A 26160-nucleotide genomic window follows, 5' to 3' on the forward strand; every position below is an offset into this window, starting at 1 on the left:
TCTCAACCAGCTTCATGAGGTAGTCACCTGGAATGCATTTCAATTAACAAGTGTGCCTTGTTAAAAGTTTATTTGTGGAATTTCTTCCCTTCTCAATGTGTTTGAACCAATCATTTGTGTTGTGACAAGGTAGGGGTGGTATACAGAAGATAGCCCTATTTAGTAAAAGACCATGTCCATATTATGGCAAGAACAGCTCAAATAAGCAAAGAGAAATGACAGTCCATTACTTTAAGACATGAAGGTAAGTCAATCCAGAAATGTCAAGAACTTTGAACGTTTCTTCAAGTGCAGTTGCAAAAAACATCATGTGCTGTGATAAAACTGGCTCTCATGAGGACCGCCACATGAGTTACCTCTGCGGCAGAGGATAAATTAATTAGAGTTACCAGCCTCAGCAATTGAAGCCCAAATAAATGCTTCACAGAGTTCAAGTAACAGACACATCTCATCATCAACTGTTCAGAGGAGACTGAGTGAATCAGGCCTTCATGGTCGAATTGTTGCAAAGAAACCACTACTAAAGGACATCAATAATAATAAGAGACTTGCAATGGACATTAGACCGGTGGAAATCTGTCCTTTGGTCTGATGAGTCCAAATTTGAGATTTATGGTTCCAACCGCTGTGTCTTTGTGAGACGCAGAGTAGGTGAACAGATGATCTCCGCATGTGTGGTTCCCACCGTGAAGCATGGAGGAGGAGGAGGTGTGATGGTGTTGGGGTGCTTTGCTGGTGACACTGTCTGTGATTTATTTAGAATTCAAGGCAGACTTAACCAGTATGGCTACCACAGCATTCTGCAGCGATACGCCATTCCATCTGGTTTGCTCTGAGTGGGACTATCATTTGTTTTCTAACAGGACAATGACCAAACACACCTCCAGGCTTTGTAAGGGTTATTTGACCAAGAAGGAGAGTGATGGAGTGCCGCATCAGATGACCTTGCCTCAACAATCACCCGACCTCAACCCAATTGAGATGGTTTGGAATGAGTTGGACCGCAGAGTGAAGGAAAAGCAGGCAACAAGTGCTCAGCATATGTGGGAACTCCTTCAAGACAGTTGGAAAAGCATTCCAGCTAAAGCTGGTTGAGAGAATGTGGAAAGCTGTCATCAAGGCAAATGGTGGCTACTTTGAAGAATCTCAAATATAAAATCTATTTTGATTTGTTGAACACTTTTTTGGTTACTACATGATTCCATTTGTATTATTTCATAGCTTTAATGTCTTCACTACTTTCTACAATGTAGAAAATAACAAAAATAAAGAAAAACGCTTGAATGAGTAGGTGTGTCCAAACTTTTGACTGGTACTGTATTTGGCCTTGTGTTTTGGGTTATTGTCTTGCTGAAATGTGAATTTGTCTGTTGGAAAGCAACCGTAACCAGATTTTCCTCTAGGATTTTCCTGTGCTTTTCTATTCTGTTTATTTTTTTCCTAAAGAACTCCCTAGTCCCTGCCAATAAGAAGGAATACTTTCCGAAGCCATTGTGCCTGCCGGCAGACATCTTGTGGTGGCCACTCCAATACCTTGACTTTTTTGTCCTTACGCCATTTTGCCACAACTTTGGAAGTATGCTTGGGGTCGTTGTCCATTTGGAAGACCCATTTACGACCAAGCTTTAACTTCCTGACTGATGTCTTGAAATGTTGCTTCAATATATCCACATTATTTTCCTTCCTCATGAAGCCATCTATTTTGTGAAGTGCAGTCCCTCGTGCAGCAAAGCACCCCCACAACATGATGCTGCCACGACATAATTTTCTGGAATTTCCCAAGCTGTTTAATGGCACAGTCAACTTAGTTTACTTTAACTTCTGGAATTGTGATGCAGTGAATTATAAGTGAAATAATCTGTCTGTAAACAATTGTTGGAAAAATGACTGTGTCATGCACAAAGTAGATGTCCTAACCGACTTGCCAAAACTATAGTTTGTTAACAAGAAATCTGTGGAGTGGTTGAAATTGAGTTTTAATGACTCCAAAGTAAGTGTATGTAAATTTCCGACTTCAACTGTTTGTAATCAAGATATATTAGTGTTTTATTTTTTCATATATTATTTTTTACAAATGTTAGAATTTTTCTTCCACTTTGACATTAGAGTATTTTGAGTAGATTGTTGACAAAAAACTGACAATTAAATTCATTTTAATCCCACTTTATAGCACAACAAAATGTGGAAATTTTCAAGGGGTGTGAATACTTTCTGAAGGAACTGTATCTATCTAAATTAGTTAATTAACCAATCAAACAAACAAACAATCAATCAATCTTTCAAGGATCACGATATCCACAACATTGAAAATCTTTATTCTTAAAACCATAACTTCATGATCATTAACATTGACCTATACAATGGAGGGACCTGTACTTGATTGGACAATGTGTGTAGAACATGAACACTTTCCATAAAGACCTGTGGTGAGGGGGTAGAGAGAGACGGGGAGATGGGGGGTAAGGAAAGAGGAGAAAGAAGAGAGTAGTAGAGAGGAGAAAAGACAAGGATTAAGGCTTCGTCAGTGTCATACAGGCTCTACTATTTCTCCTCTATCTTCCTTTAGCATCATTTTCTGTGTTTTAAAATGCTGTGTGATACTGCCTGTATATTAGCATTATATCCATGTAAAACATGTGTGGGAGACAGACAGACAGTGCTGTGAGACGTTATCACCTGTTTACATATCCATATCCTTTCTCCGATAATAATTATAATAAATTATTATAATAAAAAAATATGAATAGTGATCTTAACTTTATTCATAAACTACTTTTCACACATTGTGCTTGGAACTACATAGAAGAAGAAGAAGTAGAAGAAGGAACGGAGTAAATCAGTCAAGGCTATACCATGTAAAGTTTTTCCTGTTAGAGTAAGAGAAAGATAAGAGAGAAACACTGTGTGTGTGTCTGTGTGTATGTGTCTGTGTGTGTGTGTGTGTGTCTGTACATGAGTGCATGCATGTGTGTGTGCATGCAGCTGCGTGTGTTTGTGTTAGAGGATTAACTCCTTGCGCCCTTCAGGTCTATGCATTCCTGTTCTCTATATGCTGCTATAGTTTACAGGCCCAGCGCACTAACAGAGGGGAAAGTGCCATTGTCAGGGCTTTCCATTGACAGTAAAGTGCTTACAGGCAGCACGGGGGGCGGGGGGGGGGGGGGGGGGTTCTGGGTGATGCGATGACCTGGGGTGATTTGGTCCAGATCAACTCTGATGACGCTTGTGTTTTTATTGTCCTGCGAGCCCCGGCTTTCGGCCCTTGCCAGGGTATAAAAGCTAGGGCTCTGCACTGAGGGGGCCAGCACGAGCCAGCCTACCCCACACGGCACTACAAGCTGTACACACAGGTAAGGACACACCCCACCCACACACACAATCCACAGCGGCAAACAGTACACAAGGGCCCACTCCTCTCAGCCTACAATGCCTGGGTGTGTCACCCTCGAGCGGGGCAGAGCCCCTAACAGAGGCCCAGGCCTCAGGGCCTACATGAGGCACTCAGACCCCAGGCTGGATTGCTACATTGGTGGTTGGATGGTTACTTTCTTATTGGTGATTCTGATCCATCCTATGACAGTGTGTGGCCTCTGTGTCCTGCCTTAGTTATTTACAAAAATAAATAATAAAATAGTAACACACAATCAACAAACATTCATTCTGTAGTAAGAACATAGATACCACACCTTTACCTGATTGTGTTTTGACTGTTTTTACATGTATTTCTCCTTGTCCCTCTTTCTCTCAATCTATCTCTCTACCTACCCCTCCATTCTCTTTCCCTCTCTTTACTTGCATCTCTATCCTCCTCACTTGCCCTCTTTCCGTCAATACTCCCTTTTACTGTCTCTGGTTGCGCCACCCTCTCTTTCCTCTGACATACCTCTCCTCTCCCTGTCCCCTCTCTCCAATCCCTCCATCCTCTCCTTGCCCCCTCTCTTCCCACACTCATCTCTCCATCCCCTCCCTCCATTGTCCCTCCCTCTACCCCTTCTCCCTCCGTACTTTCCATCTCCCTCCCGCTCTCTGTCAGAATCTCCTGATCCCTCACCATGTCTCAGACCGCCAAGTCCGCCTCCAGTCAGGGAACTGATGCTAAGGACAAGGGAGCCCCTGCCCCCGCTGCCACCAGCAAGGCCACCAAGACCGGAGACCCTGGCATGGGAAACTTCAAAGTGAGTCACCACATCTCCATTATATATAGACACAGCCCACTTGGCACAGGAGCTGGATTCAAATGGTTACTGCAGAAAAAAAGAGTAATGTCCACCCATTGTGTGGGAGCAGAAAAAATAGTAATGTCCACCCATTATGTGGGAGCAGAAAAAAAGAGTAATGTCCACCCATTATGTGGGAGCAGAAAAAAAGAGTAATGTCCACCCATTGTGTGGGAGCAGAAAAAAAGAGTAATGTCCACCCATTATGTGGGAGCAGCAAACAGTCTAAAGTTAGCCATTTGCCTTTAGCCTTTATTTGAGCAGGGTTAATTGACTATGGATAGAGCATTATACAGGAGGTCTGTTGTGATTGGAAACATTGCTACTCAGTCAGTGGATGACCCCAGACATCTAAGATGACCCCAGACATCTTACGGCCTTCACAGCAGTACAGGGGGCTTTGGGTTTAGTGGAAGGAAGCTCCTGTCCAGGTAGTCAGAGTGATAATGGAGCTTTCTAACTGATTGATAGATTGAGTTATTGTAGTTACCAGCCCCAACTGTAAAGGGCTCTGAGTCCTACAGTAGTTACATACCTGCAGTAGTAAAAGGCACCATATTCATTCTAATTCTATGGTAAAATGGCAAATATAGAATACAATATTTCTGTAATAAGGACAGTGCCTCACCCTTGACCTCTCCTGTTGATGATGTCATCTAAACTCGGACCCCTGCAGATCATGCTGTTCGACCAGGAGAACTTCCAGGGCAGAATGATGGAGATCCAGAATGAGTGCATGAACGTGTGTGACCGCGGCATGGAGAGAGTGCGCAGTATCATCGTTGAGTGCGGCCCGTAAGTGGACACATACACCTACAGGGAAAGATCACACACACACATACACCTATAGGGTATGATTACACAATCAGTAAGCTCCACTATATTCTAGTCCAAAACACAGGAACACTTTAACATCTGAGATCAAACACTGATCCTGTACTCTTTCACAGTTCTTCACACTCATTTCATCCCGTCTTCTAATCCCTCTCTCCCCCATCTCCCCCTTGTGCCCCCCCTGTCCCTGATGGCCCCCCCTCTCCAGCTTTGTTGCCTTTGAGCAGACTAACTTCCGTGGGGAGATGTTCATCTTGGAGAAGGGAGAGTACCCTCGCTGGGATACCTGGAGCAACTCTTACCGTAGCGACTGCCTCATGTCCCTCAGACCCATCCGCATGGTGAGGAACACACACACACACACACATAAAACACATTCGCATACACACATAGACTCATGCCAAACACACACACAAACACACTCTCACATTTTCACACACACATTCCCAACATGACAATGACAAAGGAGTTTGCTAAAGCAAAAACATCTGGTGACCAGGGCTAATACAGTAGCTAGTGGAATTAACCTCCAACACTGTACCCTGACATTCTCTCTCCTTCCTCCCCTTCCTTCCCTCTCTCCCTCCTTCCCTCATCAGGACAGCATGGAGCACAAGATCTGTCTGTTTGAGCTCTCTGACTTCAAGGGCAATAAGATGGAGATCCAGGAGGATGACGTGCCCACCCTCTGGGCGCACGGCTTCACTGACAGGGTGGGCAGCGTGAGGGTGCCTGGCGGAGTGTGAGTACACACACACACACACATGCACTCATCCTTATACACGCACACCACATCTATATTTATATGTATCACAGCAGTAGGGCTACTCTGCTGCTGAGAACCTGGTTAAATAAACTGACAAATCATCAGCTATATCAGTGATAAAGCTCATATCTGCAGGAGAAGCTAGAAATAGAGTAGTAATAAATTTGTAGCAGTAGAGTGACATATGGCCCAGAGCCTAAGGCAGAGCTGCAGGTCCCGTGCCTACAACAAGGGAAGTATTCAGTTAGTCATGGGGAGGACTGTGTCATGTTTTTGTGTCATAAAATATCAAAGGTACATTTATGACTGTAGAACTCCATTATATGACTTCATTTTAATCTAAAAACAGCCTAGAAATACTATAAATCTAAATATACGGTAACTAAACTGATCCTCTCTATCTCCTCCTCTCTCCAGGTGGGTGGGTTACCAGTACCCCGGATACAGAGGCTACCAGTACCTGTTTGAGTGTGGTGACTACAGACACTACAACGAGTTCTGTGCCTTCCAGCCCCAGATCCAGTCCATGCGTCGTGTCAGGGACATGCAGTTCCATCAGCGTGGTTGCTTCAACCTCACTTCCGCCACCAAGTGAGTGAACTCTGGTGGACGGACGCTGTAACTGCAGCCAGCCCTCCCTCACTCAACCCGCCCAACAGGCGCTTTTTATTTCTCCAACCTCCTTTCCTTCCCTTCACCCACCCTCATCCCTCCATCCTAAAGGGATAGAATGACAGCATCGTACCAACTGGAACAACCTAAATGACTTTTTATGATGCCAAATATTAAACATGTTTTGAAAAACTTGAATTCCTTTTGCCTGGACTACTTTTATTCAGAGCCTGTGGCAACATTTTTACTACAGCATTTTGTGCTTCACTGTCTTTCACGGTTTGTTATTCACTGTTTATTTCTCTCTCTTCCCTTATGTCTGTCTGACTGCTTTCTCCCAATGTTTTGTCTTTCTCGGTCTCTCCCTCCTTCACTGTGTCCATCTCTCTCTCTCTTCCTTCTGTCCCTCACCTCTCCATCTGTCCTGTTAGACTGAGAAAGGACCATCTGATTAGCGAGGGGTTAAAGGTTGAACACAGCCCCTCTCACCACTGACAGACAGCACAGTCCCCCTGTCTCTAAGCTATAGATTGAACAGTTTAAATTATTATTACCTAACCATGAGGATGCATGTAGATAAAGCTTGTATAAGGTTATTCAATGGGACCTTGAAATGTGTTTCCTATTTAGAGCTATGACGTAGGAGTTATGGTCAGTTTATGACAAAACACAAAATTTGACAAATGTGAGGGATTTAAAATGTTCACCTTTGAGTTTTGGCCAATGGTCCCATAAAATGACCAAAGAAAAAGATGTAGACATGATAAATCATCATTAAAATAGGAAAATTATGAAATGAGCTAATTTTAGGTTACAACAGAGCATCCGGTTGTTTTAACATCAACCAGTTCTGCAACAAAAAGCTGCCGCTATACTGATGTAAACATGTAGCTAAATAATTCTGATAAGAAATGTAGGCTACCTCACCTTCTTGACCTACCCTAACTTAATCCAGTTGACTCTCCAATAGGAAAATATGTTTCTCCTTGCTCCCTCAGAACAACAGATCTATACGTTCTTTATTTCAAGGGGATATTGTATCTATTCCTTATGTCACAACTTACTGGAATACATTTGTCAATAATATCTGTTGGAAAAAGGTCTGGTTATTACCACACAAATACCTGCTTGTTAACAAGGTCAGAGGTCTCTTTCAGAATGATCCATAAGTATTACCCTGCGAATCATTACCTGAAGAAACTCAACAAATACATTAGCATAAACTGTACATTTTGTGTTGAGCATCCAGAAACAGTTTTGCATTATCTACATGTAAAGAAATTATGGAAAGATATTCACAGTTTTATAATTGTTAATATTCTTGATGGCTTTTGTTTGTTATGGGAGAAGGTGCTACTCGGTTTCCTTAACCATAATAAATATAAAGAAAAACAATTTTACCTCATAAATCTAATTGGGCTAATGGAAAAATGTAATATTCATAAATGTAAATTCACTAATAAAAAAAACACTCTTCCGTGTTTTCTATAAGGAATTCGAGCAGTACATTAAGACCATTCTACATTATTCTAATACGAAAGCTGTGACAGCAATCAATATGTGTGTATCTTTTAAGGTCTTTGTATAATCTGTCATTTGTTGTACCCCCTAGCAAATGTTATCATTGTCTGGTTGTATACTGCTTAATCTGCAATAAAAAAATATTTTTTTTAAAGAAATGCAGGCTACATAACCATAACAAAAAATACAGACGTCACTCGAACTATGTCACGTGGGTTGATAGCGACTCCAGCTGTCTGGTTTCAAGCAGCAAGTCAAGAATAAACAACATGGCAGCACTCTTCAAAGCTGGAAAAGGTCAGTATACAATCAATACACAAACTATTGAAAAATGCTAATTTGTCTCTCGAATACAAAGGGATATTGTACTTATTTTGTTTGTTGATCCTTCGACAATGAATAGACTGATAGTCATGTGCCGGGGTGCTAGCTACATTACTCGGCTAGTAGCTTATGCTAGTATTTGATAATGAGCTAGCTAGCTAAAGACCAATGCTAAGTAACGACAGCTAGTTGCATATCGAGCGTTTAGTTGGCTTCTTAGCTAGCTAACCACCCCCAAAAACGATTCACAGCTTTTATGCATTACTAGAATGCTGCATTTGCAATGGCAGTAAATTAGTCTGGCTTTAGTTGAGCTAGTAATAGCTTTCGAGGCATTTGAACTTGAATGGGGTTAAGTAAGGACTGCAACCAGTTAACGTTAAGTAACCATTGTTTGCACTGACTTTTGTTGGGTGGTTAGCTATGTAATACACAGATTGTAATGAATCTATTCGCATTTCAATGTATCGGGTTCGTTGTCCACCCAAGTGTTTTCTCGGGCAAGAGCTCGCACTGGGTTAAAGGTTAAAAGCGAGAGGACAGAGGTGACCTTTCACCTACACTGAACAATAATATGAACTCAACATGTAAAGTGTTGGTCCCATGTTTCATGACTTGAAATAAAATATCCCACACATTTTCCATATGAACAAAAATATTATTTCTCTTAAATGTTGTGTACAAATGTGTTTACATACTTGTTAGTGAGCATTTCTCCTTTGCCAAGATAATCCATCAACCTGACTGGTGTGGCATATCAAGAACCTGAATTAACAGCATGATCATTACACAGATGCACCTTGTGCTGGGAACAATAAAAGGCCACTCTAAAATGTGTAGTTTTGTCACACAACCCAATGCCACAGATGTCTCAAGTGTTGAGGAAGCGTGCAATTGCCATGCTGACTGCAGGAATGTTCACCAAAGCTGTTGCCAGAGAACTGAATGTTAATTTCTCTACCATAAGCCGACATCCAACCACTTCACAACCACAGACCATGTTTATGGTGTTGTGTGGGTGAGCAGTTTGCTGATGTCAATGTTGTGAACAAGGTGCCCCATGGTGGACTTATGGTATGGGCAGGCATGAGCTATGGACAACAAAAACATTAGCATTTTATCGACAGAAATTTTAATGCACAGAGATAACATGATGAGATCCTGAGGCCCATTGTTGTGCCATTCATCCGCTGCCATCGCCTCATGTTTCAGCATGATAATGCGCAGCTCCATGTCAAAAGGATCTGTACCCAATTCCTGGAATCTGAAAATGTCCCAGTTCTTCCATGGCCTGCATACTCACCAGATATTATACCTGTTGAGCATGTTTGGGATGCTCTGGATCGACGTTTATGACAGTGTGCTCCAGTTCCCGACAATATCCAGCAACTTCGCACAGCCATTGAAGAGGAGTGGAACAACATTCCACAGGCCACAATCAACAGACTATTCAACTCTATGCAAAGGAGATGTGTCGCGCTGCATAAGACAAATGGTGGTGACACCCCTACCTTTTTTTAAAGGTATCTGTGACCAACAGATGCATATCTGTATTCCCAGTCATCTAAAATCCATAGGTTAGGGCCTAATGAATTTATTTTAATTGACTGATTTCCTTTTATATGAACTGTAACTCTTAGACATTGTTGAATGTTGCGTTTTATTTTTGTTCAGTATAGTGAACTTTGGGATCGGTGTCCCGTCCATGGCACAGTTGCGCTAATGTAGGCTAATGCAATTAGCATTAGTAAGTAGCAAGAACATTTCCCAGGACATATCTGATATTGGCAGAAAGCTTTAATTAACAAGAATGTATCTAACTGTCCAATTTACAGTAGCTATTACAGTGAAAGAATGCCATGCTATTGTTTGAGGAGCGTGCACAATTTTGAACATAAAAGTTATTTAATAAACAAATTAGGCACATTTGAGCAGTCTTGATACAACATTTGGACCAGAAATACAATGGTTCATTGGATCAGTCTAAAACGTTGCACATACACTGCTGTCATCTAGTGGCCAAAATCTAAATTGCACCTGGGCTGGAATAATACATTATGCCCTTTCTCTTGCATTTCAAAGATGATGGTAGCTTTTACCAGATATATTGTATTATATTCTCCTACATTCCTTTCACATTTCCACAAAGTTCAAAGTGTTTCCTTTCAAATGGTACCAAGAATATGCATATCCTTGCTTCAGGTCCCGAGCTACAGGCAGTTAGATGTGGGTATGTCATTTTAGGCTAAAAATGTTTTTAAAGGGGTGGATCCTTTTAACAGCCAACCAATATAAATTGATATAAGCGATTATTATCGCTATTATTTACTTATTGAGGGAATTTGCAAAGTTAAATGACTAGTCATTTGCTACTGAATAATCTTTTTAGTTTACAAGTCACAGCCTACTTTCATCCACTCTCTTTATTTGATGTATTTATTCTCTTTATTTTATTTTACTAGGTAAGATGACTGAACATATTCTCATTTTCAGCAACAACCTGGGGAATAGTTACAGGGGAGAGGGGATAATTAGGTGACTATGATGGTTTGAGGGGATGATTGTGAATTTAGCCAGGACACTGGGGATAACACCCTACTCTTACAATAAGTGCCATGGGATCTTAAGTGACCACAGAGTCAGGACACCCCATTTAACATCCCATAGACAGCACCTTACACAGGACAATGTCCCCAATCACTCCCCTGGGGCATTGGGATAGTTTTTTAGACCAGAGGAAAGAGTGCCTCCCACTGGCCCTCCAACACCACTTCCAGCAGCATCTGGTCTCCCAACCAGGACCAACCCTGCTTAGCTTCAGAAGCAAGCCAGCAGTGGGATGCAGGGTGGTATGCTGCTGATATTAACTTTATCAACATGCATCATCATCATTAGGTAATCTTCATGTCCAGTCTCCAACCTTTACCCCACAGGCAGGGGGTTGTCAGTGTGGCGAGATTTAGCTAGACAGTTATGTATTGTGGATGGTACTGTGTGTGTGCGTGCCAGGGACGTCACCAGGACCTTGCTTTTGGGGCCCTGAATGATTTTGGGTCAGCCCTGAATCTTTTGCGATGGTGTACATGTATTTTTTTTGTAGTCAACTGAATGCGCCGCTTAGTTAATAGAGCTATGGTTACGTGACACTCACAAAGTCATCCAACCGTTATAATCAAGGGTGTCGTGCTGCCAGTGCGCAGTGGAGTGATGCTTCGCCACTTCTCAGAATGGTACTTTTTCGCAAGATCACTTCATGATTAATGAATATTGTACATAACAAACCTAATATAATAGCATAGATAATGTCAGGCTACTGTTATACCAAAAACACCACGTCTTTTCTTATGACAATTTAGGATGATTATGCTGAAATGTAGAAAAAATGTTTTTTCCTCAAACACAACTCAACAGCACGCACTATATGCTAAAATATTATTTGATTTAAACTAAATACAAGTTGCTGTGTTTAACTCTATCTGTGCTATTATTCTGTTAAACAATAGTTAGGCTACTTAGCCTACATCATTCAAGATCTAAAACTTTTGACCGGTAGTGTAAATTTTGAACACCTACTCATTCAAGGGTTTTTCTTTATTTTTACAATTTTCTACATTGTAGAATAATAGTGAAGACATCGAAACTATGAAATAACACATGGAATCTAACCAAAAAAGTGTTAAACAAATCAAAATATATTTGAGATTCTTCAAAAAGCCACCCTTTGTCTTGATGACAGCTTTACACTCTATTGACATTCTCTGGCCACCTCCCTTACCCTGATCCACCTCCCAGGCCCTAATCCCCTGATTGCTCAGTTTGGACAGCTCTAGGAAGAGTCTTGGTGGTTCCATACTTCTTCCATTTAAGAATGATGGAAGCCACTGTGTTCTTGGATACCTTCAATGCCTGTAGACATTTTTTGGTATCCTTCCCCAGATCTGTGCCTCGACTCAATCCTGTCTCTGAGCTCTACGGACAATTATTTCGACTTCATGGCTTGGTTTTTCCTCTGACATGCACTGTTAACTGTGGGACCTTTTTCATTGGCCTAATGCTATTGGTTTAATTTATGATTTGGGTCATTCATTTTATTGATCTCTATGTCAATGTCAGTAACTTGTCATTTAGGTAATTTGTGTGGTATATAAAATATTATTGTATTGTCTTCAGTCATGTAAAATGATCTAGCGTTACAATCAATTATTTTAGAAAAGGCAAATATTTTTCTCTGACCTGCAAACCCCTTAGCCCCTGGTCTTCGGGACTGATCCCTGAATGGTATGAAATTCTGGTGACGGCCCTGGTGCGGGTGTGTTGGGTCTATTTACAATGATTGGTTGTCACTCAGGGTCGATCTGGGCAGTTGTATTCATGTAACACTGTCTAACAGTCGAGTTATGATGTTGTGAATTCATGCTAGACATGAGCAGCTCTTACAATACTAAAGCCTCTCTCTCTCTGTCTTTCTCCCCCTTTCCAGCCCTGGGCCTGTGTGTCAGTGGCTGTAGGTCTCTGTCCTCTCTAGCTGAGCTACCAGAGATGCACCAGATGATGAGACAAACCTGTAGAGACTACGCAGACAGAGAGCTGGGTCCTATAGCTGGCAAACTTGATAAGGAACACCTCTTCCCAGCGCAACAGGTACACACACTAGTGATGCTCGGGTAGACTCATAACCTACAGTCCCGGGGGTTTTAGGTATGAGTAATTGAGTCCTCGATTGGATGTCAAAACTCGATCTTTGACCAGAGGGGATAAAAATAATCCAATAAAATACTAAAACTATTTGGTAGAATGTGCTTTGTGGATTGTCCCCCCCCCCCCCCATTGTCTTGAAGGAAATGTTAATTTGCTTTCCTTAGTGTTCCACTTGTACATTTGCATTTGCGGGGCACAACAAAAAAGAATCCAAGGCAACAGTTCTTCTCCCTAAATTCCCTTTCCCCTCCATATCTCTTTCACTCATTTGCGTTCTGACCACTCCCTCTACACACACCTGCTGAATTTGCACACATTCTCCTGTTAGGCCTACAGAAATGCCTACACAAACAGTGGGCATAAATGGCTCTGAAGGGATACACAATCTACACCTTGCCAAATGAAGACAGTTTTATCACAAATTCACAATGGACTGGTTGATTTGTAGGTAAATATGTGTTCCAACAACAAGCTGCAGTTTTGGAATAATTGCATCCCGTCTATTTTCTGCTTTGGCTACCTTGCGAACTGCTAGTGCCAATTAGCCCAGGCTATAACCTCCATAAACATAGACAGGTTCCACACTGAAAATATGTACAAATATTTGTTTGATTAAAACAGAGCGTATTTTCATCAGAATCATTACGCCTACTCCCCAAATAGATGTCATCGCCTCAATTCATCACCATGCAGTGTTCAATGAGGAATTGTTATGCTAGTACTCGAACAGTCAAATGTCAAAAGCCCATCGCTACTCCTGGTTATATCCGCCGGAATGGTGGGTTTAGGGTCATGAAATATTGTGTGGGTGGCAGGCAGGTTGAAAAGGGGAAAAATGCATTAAAAATGCATAATTCTTGTGCAGTTCATATCTATAGGCTAAATTGAAGTTTTTCATTATTCGTATGTCATTAGTGCGTAAGCCTAAGCTTCAGAGCCTGACTGTACGAGCGCCAAATACATGCCATTCGCCAAATGCTTTTTGAAACTTGCGCAGGGAAGCTCATCTGCGTGCTCATCATATCCAGGGTCTTGACCTGACTGCAGTTTGGCGTCGTAACAGACTTCAGTGGGCAAATGCTCACCTTCGATGGCCACTGGGACGCTGGAGAAGTGTGCTCTTCATGATTGACAGCTGGTTTCAACTGTACCGGACAGATGGCAGACATCGTTTGTGGGCAAGCGGTTTGCTGATGTTAACGTTGTGAACAGTGTGCCCCATGGTGGGGTTATGGTATGGGCAGGCAGGCAGGCATAAACTACGGGCAACAAACACAATTGCATACTCACCAGACATGTCACCCATTGAGCATGTTTGGGATGCTCTGGATCAACATGTACGAAAGCATGTTCCAGTTCCTGCCAATATCCAGCAACTTCAAACATCCATTGAAGAGGAGAGGGTCAACATTCCACAGACCACAATCAACAGGCTGGTCAACTTGATGCGAAGGAGATGTGTCGTGCTGCATGAGGCAAATGGTGATCACACCAGATATTGACTGATTCACTCCCCTACGTTTTTTTAAGGTATCTGTGACCATTTCCCAGTCATTCGAAATCCATAGATTAGGGCCTAATGGATTTATTCCGATTGACTGATTTCCTTATATACTGTAACTCAGTAAAATCTTAATTGTTGCATTTATTTTTTTTATTGTTTATTAACTCCTGCAGAATTAAACACTTTATTGCATTACTGATACACCAAATCTACATTTTGAACAGGAGTGGAGAAATATGAATTATTTATTTCAGGATCTTAAAGGTCATGACAGTCAATTATGAGACCATTCCATTCTTGTAGGCCGGCTAAGGAGTATTAGTGTCTCTGAGGGTTCTTTGGCCTAGTTTGCTAACTACCTCTCTCAAAGAGTGCAGTGTATAAAGTCAGAAAATCTGCTGTCTCAGCCACTGCCTGTCACCAAGGGAGTACCCCAAGGCTCGGTCCTAGGCCCCATGCTCTTCTCAATTTACATCAACAACATAGCTCAGGCAGTAGGAGGCTCTCTCATCCATTTACAGTGGGTCAAAAAAGTATTTTGTCAGCCACCAATTGTGCAAGTTCTCCCACTTAAAAAGATGAGAGGCCTGTAATTTTCATCATAGGTACACTTTAACTATGACAGACAAAATGAGAAAAAAAATCCAGAAAATCACATTGTAGGATTTTTAATGAATTTATTTGCAAATTATGGTGGAAAATAAGTATTTGGTCAATAACAAAAGTTTATCTCAATACTTTGTTTTTATACCCTTTGTTAGCAATGACAGAGGTCAAACGTTTCTGTAAGTCTTCACAAGGTTTTCACACACTGTTTCTGGTATTTTGGCCCATTCCTCCATGCAGATCTCCTCTGGAGCAGTGATGTTTTGGGGCTGTTGCTCGGCAACACGGACTTTCAGCTCCCTTCAAAGATTTTCTATGGGGTTGAGATCTGGAGACTGGCTAGGCCACTCCAGGACCTTGAAATGCTTCTTACGAAGCCACTCCTTCGTTGCCCGGGCGGTGTGTTTGGGATCATTGTCATGCTGAAAGACCCAGCCACGTTTCATCTTCAATGCCCTTGCTGATGGAAGGAGGTTTTCACTCAATCTCACGATACATGGCCCCATTCATTCTTTCCTTTACACGGATCAGTCGTCCTGGTCCCTTTGCAGAAAAACAGCCCCAAAGCATGATGTTTCCACCCCCATGGTGTTCTTTGGATGCAACTCAGCATTCTTTGTCCTCCAAACACGACGAGTTGAGTTTTTACCAAAAAGTTATATTTTGGTTTCATCTGACCATATGACATTCTCCCAATCTTCTTCTGGATCATCCAAATGCTCTCTAGCAAACTTCCGACGGGCCTGGACATGTACTGGCTTAAGCAGGGGGACACGTCTGGCACTGCAGGATTTGAGTCCCTGGCGGCATAGTGTGTTACTGATGGTAGGCTTTGTTACTTTGGTCCCAGCTCTCTGCAGGTCATTCACTAGGTCCCCCTGTGTGGTTCTGGGATTTTTGCTCACCGTTCTTGTGATCATTTTGACCCCACGGGGTGAGATCTTGCGTGGAGCCCCAGATCGAGGGAGATTATCAGTGGTCTTGTATGTCTTCCATTTCCTAATAATTGCTCCCACAGTTGATTTCTTCAAACCAAGCTGCTTACCTATTACAGATTCAGTCTTCCCAGCCTGGTGCAGGTCTATAATTTGGTTTCTGGTGTCCTTTGACAGCTCTTTGGTCTTGGCCATAGTGGAGTTTGGAGTGTGACTGTTTGAGGTTGTGGACAGGCGTCTTTTATACTGATAACAAGTTCAAACAGGTGCCATTAATACAGGTAACGAGTGGAGGACAGAGGAGCCTCTTAAAGAAGAAGTTACAGGTCTGTGAGAGCCAGAAATCTTGCTTGTTTGTAGGTGACCAAATACTTATTTTCCACCATAATTTGCAAATAAATTCATAAAAAATCCTACAATGTGATTTTCTGGATTTCTTTCTTCTCATTTTGTCGGTTGAAAATTACAGGTCTCATCTTTTTAATTGGGAGAACTTGCACAATTGATGGCTGACTAAATACTTTTTTGCCCCACTGTATATGCAAATGATAGTCTTATACTCAGCTGGCCTCTCCCTGGATTTTGTGTTAAATGCTCTATTGCAAAGCTTTCTTAGTATCCAACAAGCTTTCTCTACCCTTAACCTTGTTCTGAACACCTCCAAAACAAAGGTCATGTGGTTTGGTAAGAAGAATGCCCCTCTTCCCACAGGTGTGATGACTACCTTAAGCTCTAAATCCTGAGGTAGTAACCTCATTCAAGTACTTGGGAGTATGGCTAGATGGTGCACTGTTCTTCTCTCAGCACATATCAAAGCTGCAGGCTAAAGTTAAATCTAGACTTGGTTTCTTCTATTGTAATCGCTCCTCTTTCACCCCAGCTGCCAAACTAACCCTGATTCAGATGACCATCCTACCCATGCTAGATTACTGAGACATAATTCATAGACCGGCAGGTAAGGGTGCTCTAGAGTGGCTAGATGTTCTTTACCATTCTGCCATCAGATTTGCCACCAATGCTCCTTATAGGACACATCACTGCACTCTATACTCCTCTGTAAACTGGTCATCTCTGTATACCCGTCGCAAGACCCACTGGTTGATGCTTATTTATAAAACCCTCTTAGGCCTCACTCCCCCCTATCTGAGATATCTACTGCAGCCCATTCTGTTAAAGGTCCCCAAGGCACACACTGGGTCGCTCCTCTTTTCAGTTCGCTGCAGCTAGCGACTGGAACGAGCTGCAACAAACACTCGAACTGGACAGTTTTATCTCCATCTCTTCATTCAAAGACTCAATCATGGACACTTACTGACAGTTGTGGCTGCTTTGTGTGATGTACTGTTGTCTCGACCTTCTTGCCCTTTGTGCTGTTGTCTGTGCCCAATAATGTTTGTACCATGCTGTGTTGTATGTGTTGCTGCCTTGCTATGTTGTCTTAAGTCTCTCTTTATGTAGTGTTGTCTCTCTTGTTGTGATGTGTGTGTGTGTGTGTCCTATTTTATTTATTTTTAATTTTTAATCGCAGCCACCGTCCGTCCCCGCAAGAAGCCTTTTGGTAGGCCGTCATTGTAAATAAGAATTTGTTCTTAACTGACTTGCCTAGTTAAATAAGGAAATCAGTCAATTGAAATAAATTCATTAGGCCCTATTCACATGACTCGGCAGGGGCGCAGACATAGGTGGGCCTGGGAGGGCATAGGCCCACCCACTTGGGAGCCATGCCCGTTCAATCAGAATAGGCTTGATTACAGACAGAAATACTCCTGAGCACCCCTTTCTGAGGCAGCTTATGGTAGAGAAATTGACAAATTCTCTGGAAACAGCTCTGGTGGACATTCCTGCACTAAGAATGTCAATTTCACGTTCCCTCAAAATATGAGACATCTGTGGCATTGTGTTGCGTGACAAAACAACACATTTTAGAGTGGCCTTTTATTGTCTCCAGCACAAGGTGCACCTGTGTAATGATCATGCTGTTTAATCGGCTTCTTGATATACCTGTCAGGTGGATGGTTTATCTTGACAAAGGATATATTATGTATTTATATTATATTTACTTTATACATTCTGGTAAGCAAAGGCTTATTTAGTCTTCTAGGGCAGTAATGACAGATGAGAAGCTGCATGTTTCTAATTATAGACAAGTTGATTAACATATCCAGGCTTAAAAAAAAGAAATCCGGCACCCCCTGTCAAAAAGATTGGTACGCCTTCTCTGACTCATTTTCTATCGGCCTATTTTCGTGTTCGGGTCGGGTGGGGCCTCAGTGAAAATCACAGTCAGGTGGTTGTGGATGGGTTATTAGCAACCAACACGCATCACTAAACAGGCACACACGCAGAACACAGAATATGAAGTACACACACACACACCCTCTAATGCATCCATGTGTGTGTTTCTACAGGTGCGAGAGCTGGGTGCTATGGGGGTGATGGCTGTAGAGGTTCCTGAGGCGCTGGGAGGAGCAGGAATGGACTACCTGGCCTACTCTCTGGCCGTGGAGGAGATCAGTAGGGGCTGCGGCAGCACTGGATGTGTGGTCTCGGTCAACAACGTACGTAAGGGTGTGTGTGTTTTATGTTGTCGCTGTATCTAACACTGATACTAAAGGGTATGTGTGTGTAGTCTTTGTACATAGGGCCAATATTGAAGTTTGGAACACAGAAGCAGAAGGAACAGTGGATCACTCCCTTCACGACTGGAGAGAAAGTTGGCTGCTTCGCTCTGAGTGAACCAGGTACACCACAGACGCACACAACACACACTGTGCCCCAGGGCCCTCCATTTACTACTACACTCCAACTAGGGAAGATGAGTGGTTGTTGATTCTCTCTCTTTCTCTCCCCCATCTGTGTAGGTAATGGTAGTGATGCAGGGGCAGCGTCTACGTTAGCCAGACAGGAGGGAGAGGAGTGGGTGTTGAACGGGACTAAAGCCTGGATTACCAACAGCTGGGATGCTTCGGCTACTGTCATATTCGCTACCACTGACAAGTCACTCAAACACAAGGTTAGATACACCGTTGTTGGAGTCGAGTCATAGTGAAACCCCCTATATTCCTTCTTCTTCTCTCACTCGCTCACTCTCTCTGTTTCTCAGTATTTTGATATTATAATAAATGTAACTTATACATGCATTTCAGTGTGTTGTTCCCCCCCCCCTCCCCCATAGGGTATCAGTGCATTCCTGGTGCCCATGCCCCATCCTGGCCTGTCCCTGGGGAAGAAGGAGGACAAGCTGGGCATCAGAGCAACCTCCACGGCCAACCTCATCCTGGAGGACTGTAGGATACCCCTGGGCAACATGCTGGGGTCACGAGGATCTGGCTTCAAGATAGCCATGGTCGGTTTATAGGTGGGGGTGGGGTGTTGGTTGTGTGTGTGCATAGTCAATGTGAGTGATTATGTGCTTGTCTGTGTGTACTGTGTGCACCCCCCCCCCCCCCCACCCCCCCCACAGCAAACCCTGGACAGTGGGCGTATAGGTATAGCTTCCCAGGCCCTGGGTATTGCTCAGGCTGCTCTGGACTGTGCTGCGGACTACGCTCACAAACGCACCGCCTTCGGCGCGCCCATTGGCAAGCTGCAGGCTGTACAGGTGTGTGTGTATGTAAAAGTTTGTTTAAATGTTAAGGTGTCTTATATTAAAGTGGAACTAACCACGTTTGTACTACTTTTCAGATATGAAACAGACAATCATATCAGTCAAAAAATATCACATTTTCAGTTTAAGCTACAAAACCAACTTTATAAGACGTTTAAAAAAATAGGTTCTATTTGACTCAACATTACATGACGTACACTAAGGCATTGTTGGTAGAATAGTTGGATGCAGCTCAATGCATGATTAATATAATTCACCAATAGTTCTTGGTAGTCCAAAAAACATTGCTATCAGATTATAAGTCACAGTGGGCTTGATACATTGTTTGCTGCCTCCATTCGGGATGCACTGTTTCAGTTTCAATGACTCAATATTTTGGACACAAACAGATGACTGTAACTAAGGCTGGGAATCTCAATACAATCAAACTAGCAAGGTCAATGATCACAAGTCAGTCATAACATCTTGCTCTGGCTAGCATTAGTTGTTGATCTTGTTGATGTGCATAACTGAAGGAGAGAGCCTACCTTTTCATGGTTGTTTGATCAAGGACTGTAAAGTTCACTAATGTAAGGGGACTCCTGTGGTATTTACATATTAGCAGAAATCCATTCAGGTGGCTTTTGGCGAATGTGTTCTAATGATCTAAAGTCTCTGTTGCTACTGGCTGGAAACGCACAGTCCAGTGTCATGTTCTTCCGGGGGGTGTATATGCTAAAATACTGTCAGTTCCACTTGAAGGGTGTGTATCTCTATGCTTCAGTTCAAGTTGGCAGACATGGCTGTAGCTGTTGAAAGTGCTCGTCTCCTCACCTGGAAGGCTGCAATGCTAAAAGACGCCAAGAAACCCTTCACCAAGGTACACATCCCATCCCACCACACCACACACACCATCCTCTCTGTCATATTACATAACGTTGTACTTCGTCCTTCCTGTCCCCACAGGAAGCAGCGATGGCCAAACTAGCAGCGTCTGAGGCTGCTACCTTCTGCGGCCACCAGGTACGCATCAGACAGCCTGTCATGTCCTTATTTCTACAACTAGTGACTGAATCAGTCAATAATCAATATGGAATTAATTGACATTTCTCAGATGCTAAACCCTTAAAAATATTTACCCTTTTTCTCTATCTGTGGAACTAAAAGTCAATCCAGGTTCTTGGGGGAATGGGTTACGTGACAGACATGCCAGCGGAGAGGCACTACCGTGACGCGCGAATCACTGAGATCTATGAAGGCACCAGTGAGATCCAGAGACTGGTGATAGCCGGCCAGCTGCTGAAGGAGTATGCGTCATAGAGACTTGCGATTTAGACCCAAATGGTGGCCGTATATTCCCTACATAGTGCACTACTTCTGGATAGATTCCAGTGGCCAAAAGTGGTGTACTATATAGGGAATAGGGTGCCATTTCAGATTGGCTCATAACAGCTACTACACCCAGGGCTGCGTTCAGGACTGCAGTGTAGTGTTGCACAGTCTCATCAGCGCCGGTCAGCTACTGAACTGGAAGGAATGCCAGGCATGGAGACAGGCTCACACAGCTCTGGGTAGAAGTTGCCCTTAACCACAGATCTTGGACCAGATTGCCCAACGCCCAAATTCTAACCTCAACTGTTATGGAGAGAACATCATTCCCTGGGCCAATGGGGAGTGACACCTACCTACCACTCCAATGGGACACCATCAGGCCAGGGTTCAGGACAACTTGCACCCCACCTCTGACTCATATTACTGCAACAATTACTAAACAATCCAAGCAATTTGTTACTTTTGATATCAACATGAAGATATGCATCTTCCTTTCTGCCTTTAAAACATTATTATCTGCCTTAAACTGATGTTATCTGGTAACATAATAGAAGTTAGTGGACTCATGTCCTCATTGTGGATAGCCAGGGTGAAGATGACTAGCTCTGTCCAAATCAGACAAAAAGAAAGGTGCTGTCCTGGGTGGTGATCAGATAGAAATGTATTGTGTAGAACTGACATGTCTCTTAGACATGCATAGTGAGGAATCATTTCAGTTCTGTTCATGCCATTTCTATCTACAATGTCCAGTATGCGGTTGCGTCCTGAGCGTGAGTGACCCTGTTGTCTGTGTGAGGTGCAGTGCTAATTCAAGCCACACGAGGGCAGTGCAGTGTCCTTCACCTGCAATGAGGGAAATCAATGGCCCTTTGAACACTTTTTAACGTGCATTCCTCCCTGTTCTCTTTCTTGGAAATATTTATTCACCAAATTGGGTAGTTTTAAACAAGGATTCTACTGCTGTTGTCTAACCTCATCCTCAGGCTAGGCTGGTGGGTGAGACTAGTAGTTAGTTATCACCATGTTGGAAAATAATCAATGATTACTTCAAGCAGGGGGGAGAAATGCATTTGAGTTTTTAAACACGGACACACACCTCAGAACCTTCCTGCTGTGCCTGTTCTGATGCTGCTCTCTAGGCTGTACATTGACAATATGATATTTTGAGACTGTTATGGAACTGCAACAACTGGGAAGTGGTTTAACATGTTTGTCTCTATGGCTGTTAGTTATTAGGACTGTTGCATTGAATGTTTAATATCAGTTGTGTGATCTGTTCAGATGAAACTGAATGACGCAGCTATACAGGAGCTCTTGTGTTTCAAAAGTCTAAATGATGGGTTGTGTAGCTACAAAGCCCATCAAGCTTGTGCCTCAAATTGCTGTTGTACATGTTTTATTGTAATTTTATGGTACATAATGAAATTAAAAACAAAAGATCACATGATTATTCCCTTGAATCTTTTAATGTTAAATAGTTATACTCTGTGGCTGTTTAGTGACATGGCAACATTCCAGTATTAATCTTGCCCAAAGGGCTGGTTTCACAGACCTAGGTTAAGCCTCCTCATAGAAAAATCACTTTTTTCTCATCAATTGCTTTTAATATGCCAAGTTCTTAATTTTAAGTATTTAAATCATGTATCAAAATCATCATCCAGAGTACAACTTAATTTGATTTGGGACCCATCAGGAAACAGGAAAACTATTAGAATCTGAATTTAGTCAATTGGTCCAGTGATTCAGAAGTAAATTCAATCAAGGAGCATCGCTAGGACATACACCTTCTAAAGTAAGGTTTAGTAGCAATGAGGGAGTTCTATTACGCTGGCCCGGGTTCAACCGAGGAATGGCACGTCACATCATCGGGGGAAAGCGGGGAGGGAGGAGCGCCCTTCTCGACTCAATCTGCGCTGCTCGGTCATGTTGTCAAAAAGGCAGCCAGGTGCATCGTCCAGAAACACAACAGGCAGAAAGCCTTTTTATCAAAAGCAATCACTTCTTCATGTTAACAAGGAATCCTACTTATCGCTTCACGCGCTTAATCTACGTCACTTTTGTTTTTAGCCGACTTCGCCATCAGCCAGAGGGGCACAAGGTTCACACCCAGGAGACAGCATGGATCCAAAACAAATGCAATCACTTTTCACCCTTTTCAAACAACCACCGGGGTAACTCAACCCAGAGAAACAAACCCCCTCATTCACTACTCTTCCCTATAGCCACACCCTCTCTCTGCGCCCTCCTTTCAAATGCTTCCTCTTTCCTCTCATTGGTAATGGCCTCTGATAGGCATTGGAGGAGTTCAAGGTGTTTTCCTCCAGGAGTGGAGTAGATGGCCTTGGACCAGCACATTATGAGGGGTATTGTTGTAGTAGCCTGGGCCAGGGTATTGCAACCCAGACATGTACAGTTGAAGTCGGACGTTTACGTACACCATAACCAAATACATTTAAACTCAGTTTCACAATTCCTGACATTTTAATCCCAGTAAAAATTCCCTGCCTTAGGTCAGTTAGGATCACCACCTTATTTTAAGAATGTGAAATGTCAGAATAATAGTAGAGATTTATTTCAGCTTTTATTTCTTTCATCAGATTCCCAGTGGGTCAGACATTTACATACACTCAATTAGTATTTGGTAGCATTGCCTTTAAATTGTTTAAATTGGGTCAAATGTTTCAGGTAGCCTTCCACAAGCTTGCCATAATAAGTTGGGTGAATTTTGGCCCATTCCTCCTGAAAGTACTGGTGTAACGGAGTCAGGTTTGTAGGCCTCCTTGCTTACACACGATTTTTCAGTTCTGCCAACAAATGTTCTATGGGATTGAGGTCAGGGTTTGTGATGGCCACTCCAATACCTTGACTTTGTTGTCCTTAAGCCATTTTGCCACAACTTTGGAAGTATGCTTGGGGTCATTGTCCATTTGGAAGACCCATTTGCAACCAAGTTTTATCTTCCTGACTGATGTCTTGATGTTGCTTCAATATATCCACAATTTTCCTGCCTCATGAAGCCATCTATTTTGTGAAGTGCACCAGTCCCTCCTGCAGCAGAGCACCCACACAACATGATGCTGCCACCCCTGCGCTTCACGGTTGGGATGGTGTTCTTCAGCTTGCAAGCCTCCCCCTTTTCCTCCAAACATAACGATGGTCATTATGGCCAAACAGTTCTATTTTTCTTTCATCAGGCCAGAGGACATTTCTCCAAAAAGTATGGTCTTCGTCCCCATGTGCAGTTGCAAACCGTTGTCTGGCTTTTTTATGGCAGTTTTGGAGCAGTGGCTTCTTCCTTGCTGAGCGGCCTTTCAGATCCTGTCGATATAAATCAAAGTTTATTTGTGTCGTGCGCGGAATACAACAGGTAGTTGTTATAGTGAAATGCTTACTTACAGGCGCTAACCAATAGTGCGATAGAAAAGTGTGTGTGTGTGTGTGTGTAGTTAAGTAAAGAAATAAAACAACAGTTAAATACATTTGAAAATAACAGTAGCAAGGCTATATACAGACACCTGTTAGTCAGGCTTATTGAGGTAGTATGTACATGTGGGTATGGTTAAAATGACTGCATATGATGAACCGAGAGTAGCAGTAGCGTAAAAGAGGGGTTGGCGGGTGGTGGGACACAATGCAGAAAGCCCGGTTAGCCAATGTGCGGGAGCACTGGTTGGTCATGCCAATTGAGGTAGTATGTACATGAATGTATAGTTAAAGTGACTATGCATATAAGATAAACAGAGTAGAAGAGGGGTTGGGGGGGGGGGACATAATACAAATAGTCCAGGTAACCATTTGGTTACCTGTTCAGGAGTCTTATGGCTTGGGGGTAAAAACTGTTGAGAACCCTTTTCGTCTTAGACTTGGCACTCCGGGTACCACTTGCCATGCGGTAGTAGAGAGAACAGTCTGTGGCTGGGGTCTTTGACAATTTTCAGGGCCTTCCTCTGACACCGCCTGGTGTAGAGGTCCTGGATGGCAGGCAGCTTTGCCCCAGTGATGTACTGGGCCGTACACACTACCCTCTGTAGTGCCTTGCGGTCGGAGGCTGAGCAATTGCCGTACCAGGCAGTGATGCAATCTTTTGAGGATCTCAGGACCCATGCCTAATCGTTTTAGTTTCCTGAGGGGGAATAGGCTTTGTCGTGCCCTCTTCACGACTGTCTTGGTGTGTTTGGATCATTCTAGTTTGTTGGTGATGTGGACACCAGGTACGCATCAGAGAGCTCGGTGCTCCTTTTCCTGTAGTTCACAATAATCTCCTTAGTCTTGGTTACGTTGAGGGAGAGGTTGTTATTCTGGCACCACCCGGCCAGGTCTCTGACCTCCTCCCTATAGGCTGTCTCGTCGTTGTCGGTGATCAGGCCTACTACCACTGTTGTGTCATCAGCAAACTTAATGATGGTGTTGGAGTCGTGCCTGGCCATGCAGTCATGGGTGAACAGGGAGTACAGGAGGGGACTGAGCACCCCTGGGGAGCTCCAGTGTTGAGGATAAGCGAGGCAGATGTGTTGCTACCTACCCTCACCACCTGGGGGAGGCCCGTCAGGAAGTCCAGGATCCAGTTGCAGAGGGAGGTGTTTAGTCCCAGGTTCCTTAGCTTAGTGATGAGCTTTGAGGGTACTATGGTGTTGAACGCTGAGCTGTAGTCAATGAACAGCATTCTCACATGGGTGTTCCTTTTGTCCAGGTGGGTAAGGGCAGTGTGGAGTGCAATAGAGATTGCATCATCTGTGTATCTGTTTGGGCGGTATGCAAATTGGAGTGGGTCTAGGGTTTCTGGGATAATGGTGTTGATGTGAGCCATGACCAGCCTTTCAAAGCACTTCATGGCTATGGATGTGCTGTTCCAGGGGTAGTGCTGAAGGACTGGGAGGAGGGATCGATGGAGTGGCGGTCCTTCCCAATAGATATAGGACTAGTATTACTGTGGATACATATACTTTTGTACCTGTTTCCTCCAGCATCTTCACAAGGTCCTTTGCTGTTGTTCTGGGATTGATTTGCACTTTTCGCACCAAAGTACGTTCATCTCTAGGAGACAGAACGCGTCTCCTTCATGAGCGGTATGACGCCTGCGTGGTCCCATGGTGTTTATACAGATGAACGTGGTACCTTCAGGCATTTGGATATAGCTCCCAAAGATGAACCAGACTTTTCTGAGGTCTTGGCTGATTTCTTTTGATTTTCCCATGATGTCAAGCAAAGAGGCACTGAGTTTGAAG

The 26160-nt window shown here is 43.1% G+C and overlaps 2 protein-coding genes across 2 annotated transcripts; both read left to right on the forward strand.

Annotated features, from left to right (window-relative positions):
- Window positions 1-3287: 3287 nt before the first annotated feature.
- Window positions 3288-6627, forward strand: LOC139408509 (beta-crystallin B1-like). Its single transcript, XM_071152485.1, has 6 exons — window positions 3288-3350; window positions 4034-4175; window positions 4894-5012; window positions 5260-5392; window positions 5651-5793; window positions 6235-6627. Exons 2-6 carry the CDS (start codon window positions 4053-4055, stop codon window positions 6410-6412), a joined length of 696 nt encoding a protein of 231 aa, XP_071008586.1. The 5' UTR covers window positions 3288-3350; window positions 4034-4052; the 3' UTR covers window positions 6413-6627.
- A 1447-nt stretch (window positions 6628-8074) lies between these two features.
- LOC139408510 (acyl-CoA dehydrogenase short chain) lies at window positions 8075-22382 on the forward strand. The gene is made up of 10 exons (XM_071152486.1): window positions 8075-8247; window positions 12755-12915; window positions 18426-18575; window positions 18647-18758; window positions 18879-19030; window positions 19193-19363; window positions 19481-19618; window positions 20388-20483; window positions 20570-20626; window positions 20771-22382. Exons 1-10 carry the CDS (start codon window positions 8220-8222, stop codon window positions 20921-20923), a joined length of 1218 nt encoding a protein of 405 aa, XP_071008587.1. The 5' UTR covers window positions 8075-8219; the 3' UTR covers window positions 20924-22382.
- Window positions 22383-26160: the final 3778 nt, after the last annotated feature.

The sequence above is a fragment of the Oncorhynchus clarkii genome, chromosome 5, assembly GCF_045791955.1.
Source record: "Oncorhynchus clarkii lewisi isolate Uvic-CL-2024 chromosome 5, UVic_Ocla_1.0, whole genome shotgun sequence".
Taxonomy (NCBI): Eukaryota; Metazoa; Chordata; class Actinopteri; order Salmoniformes; family Salmonidae; genus Oncorhynchus; species Oncorhynchus clarkii.

Coding starts and splice junctions, on each gene's coding strand:
- LOC139408509 (XM_071152485.1), top strand. CDS start 4,053: ATGTCTCAGACCGCCAAGTCCGCCTCCAGTCAGGGAACTGATGCTAAG. Junction 4,176..4,893: donor CTGGCATGGGAAACTTCAAA/GTGAGTCACCAC, acceptor GGACCCCTGCAG/ATCATGCTGTTCGACCAGGA. Junction 5,794..6,234: donor GTGAGGGTGCCTGGCGGAGT/GTGAGTACACAC, acceptor TCCTCTCTCCAG/GTGGGTGGGTTACCAGTACC.
- LOC139408510 (XM_071152486.1), top strand. CDS start 8,220: ATGGCAGCACTCTTCAAAGCTGGAAAAG. Junction 18,576..18,646: donor GTGTGGTCTCGGTCAACAAC/GTACGTAAGGGT, acceptor ATGTGTGTGTAG/TCTTTGTACATAGGGCCAAT. Junction 19,364..19,480: donor CTGGCTTCAAGATAGCCATG/GTCGGTTTATAG, acceptor CCCCCCCCACAG/CAAACCCTGGACAGTGGGCG.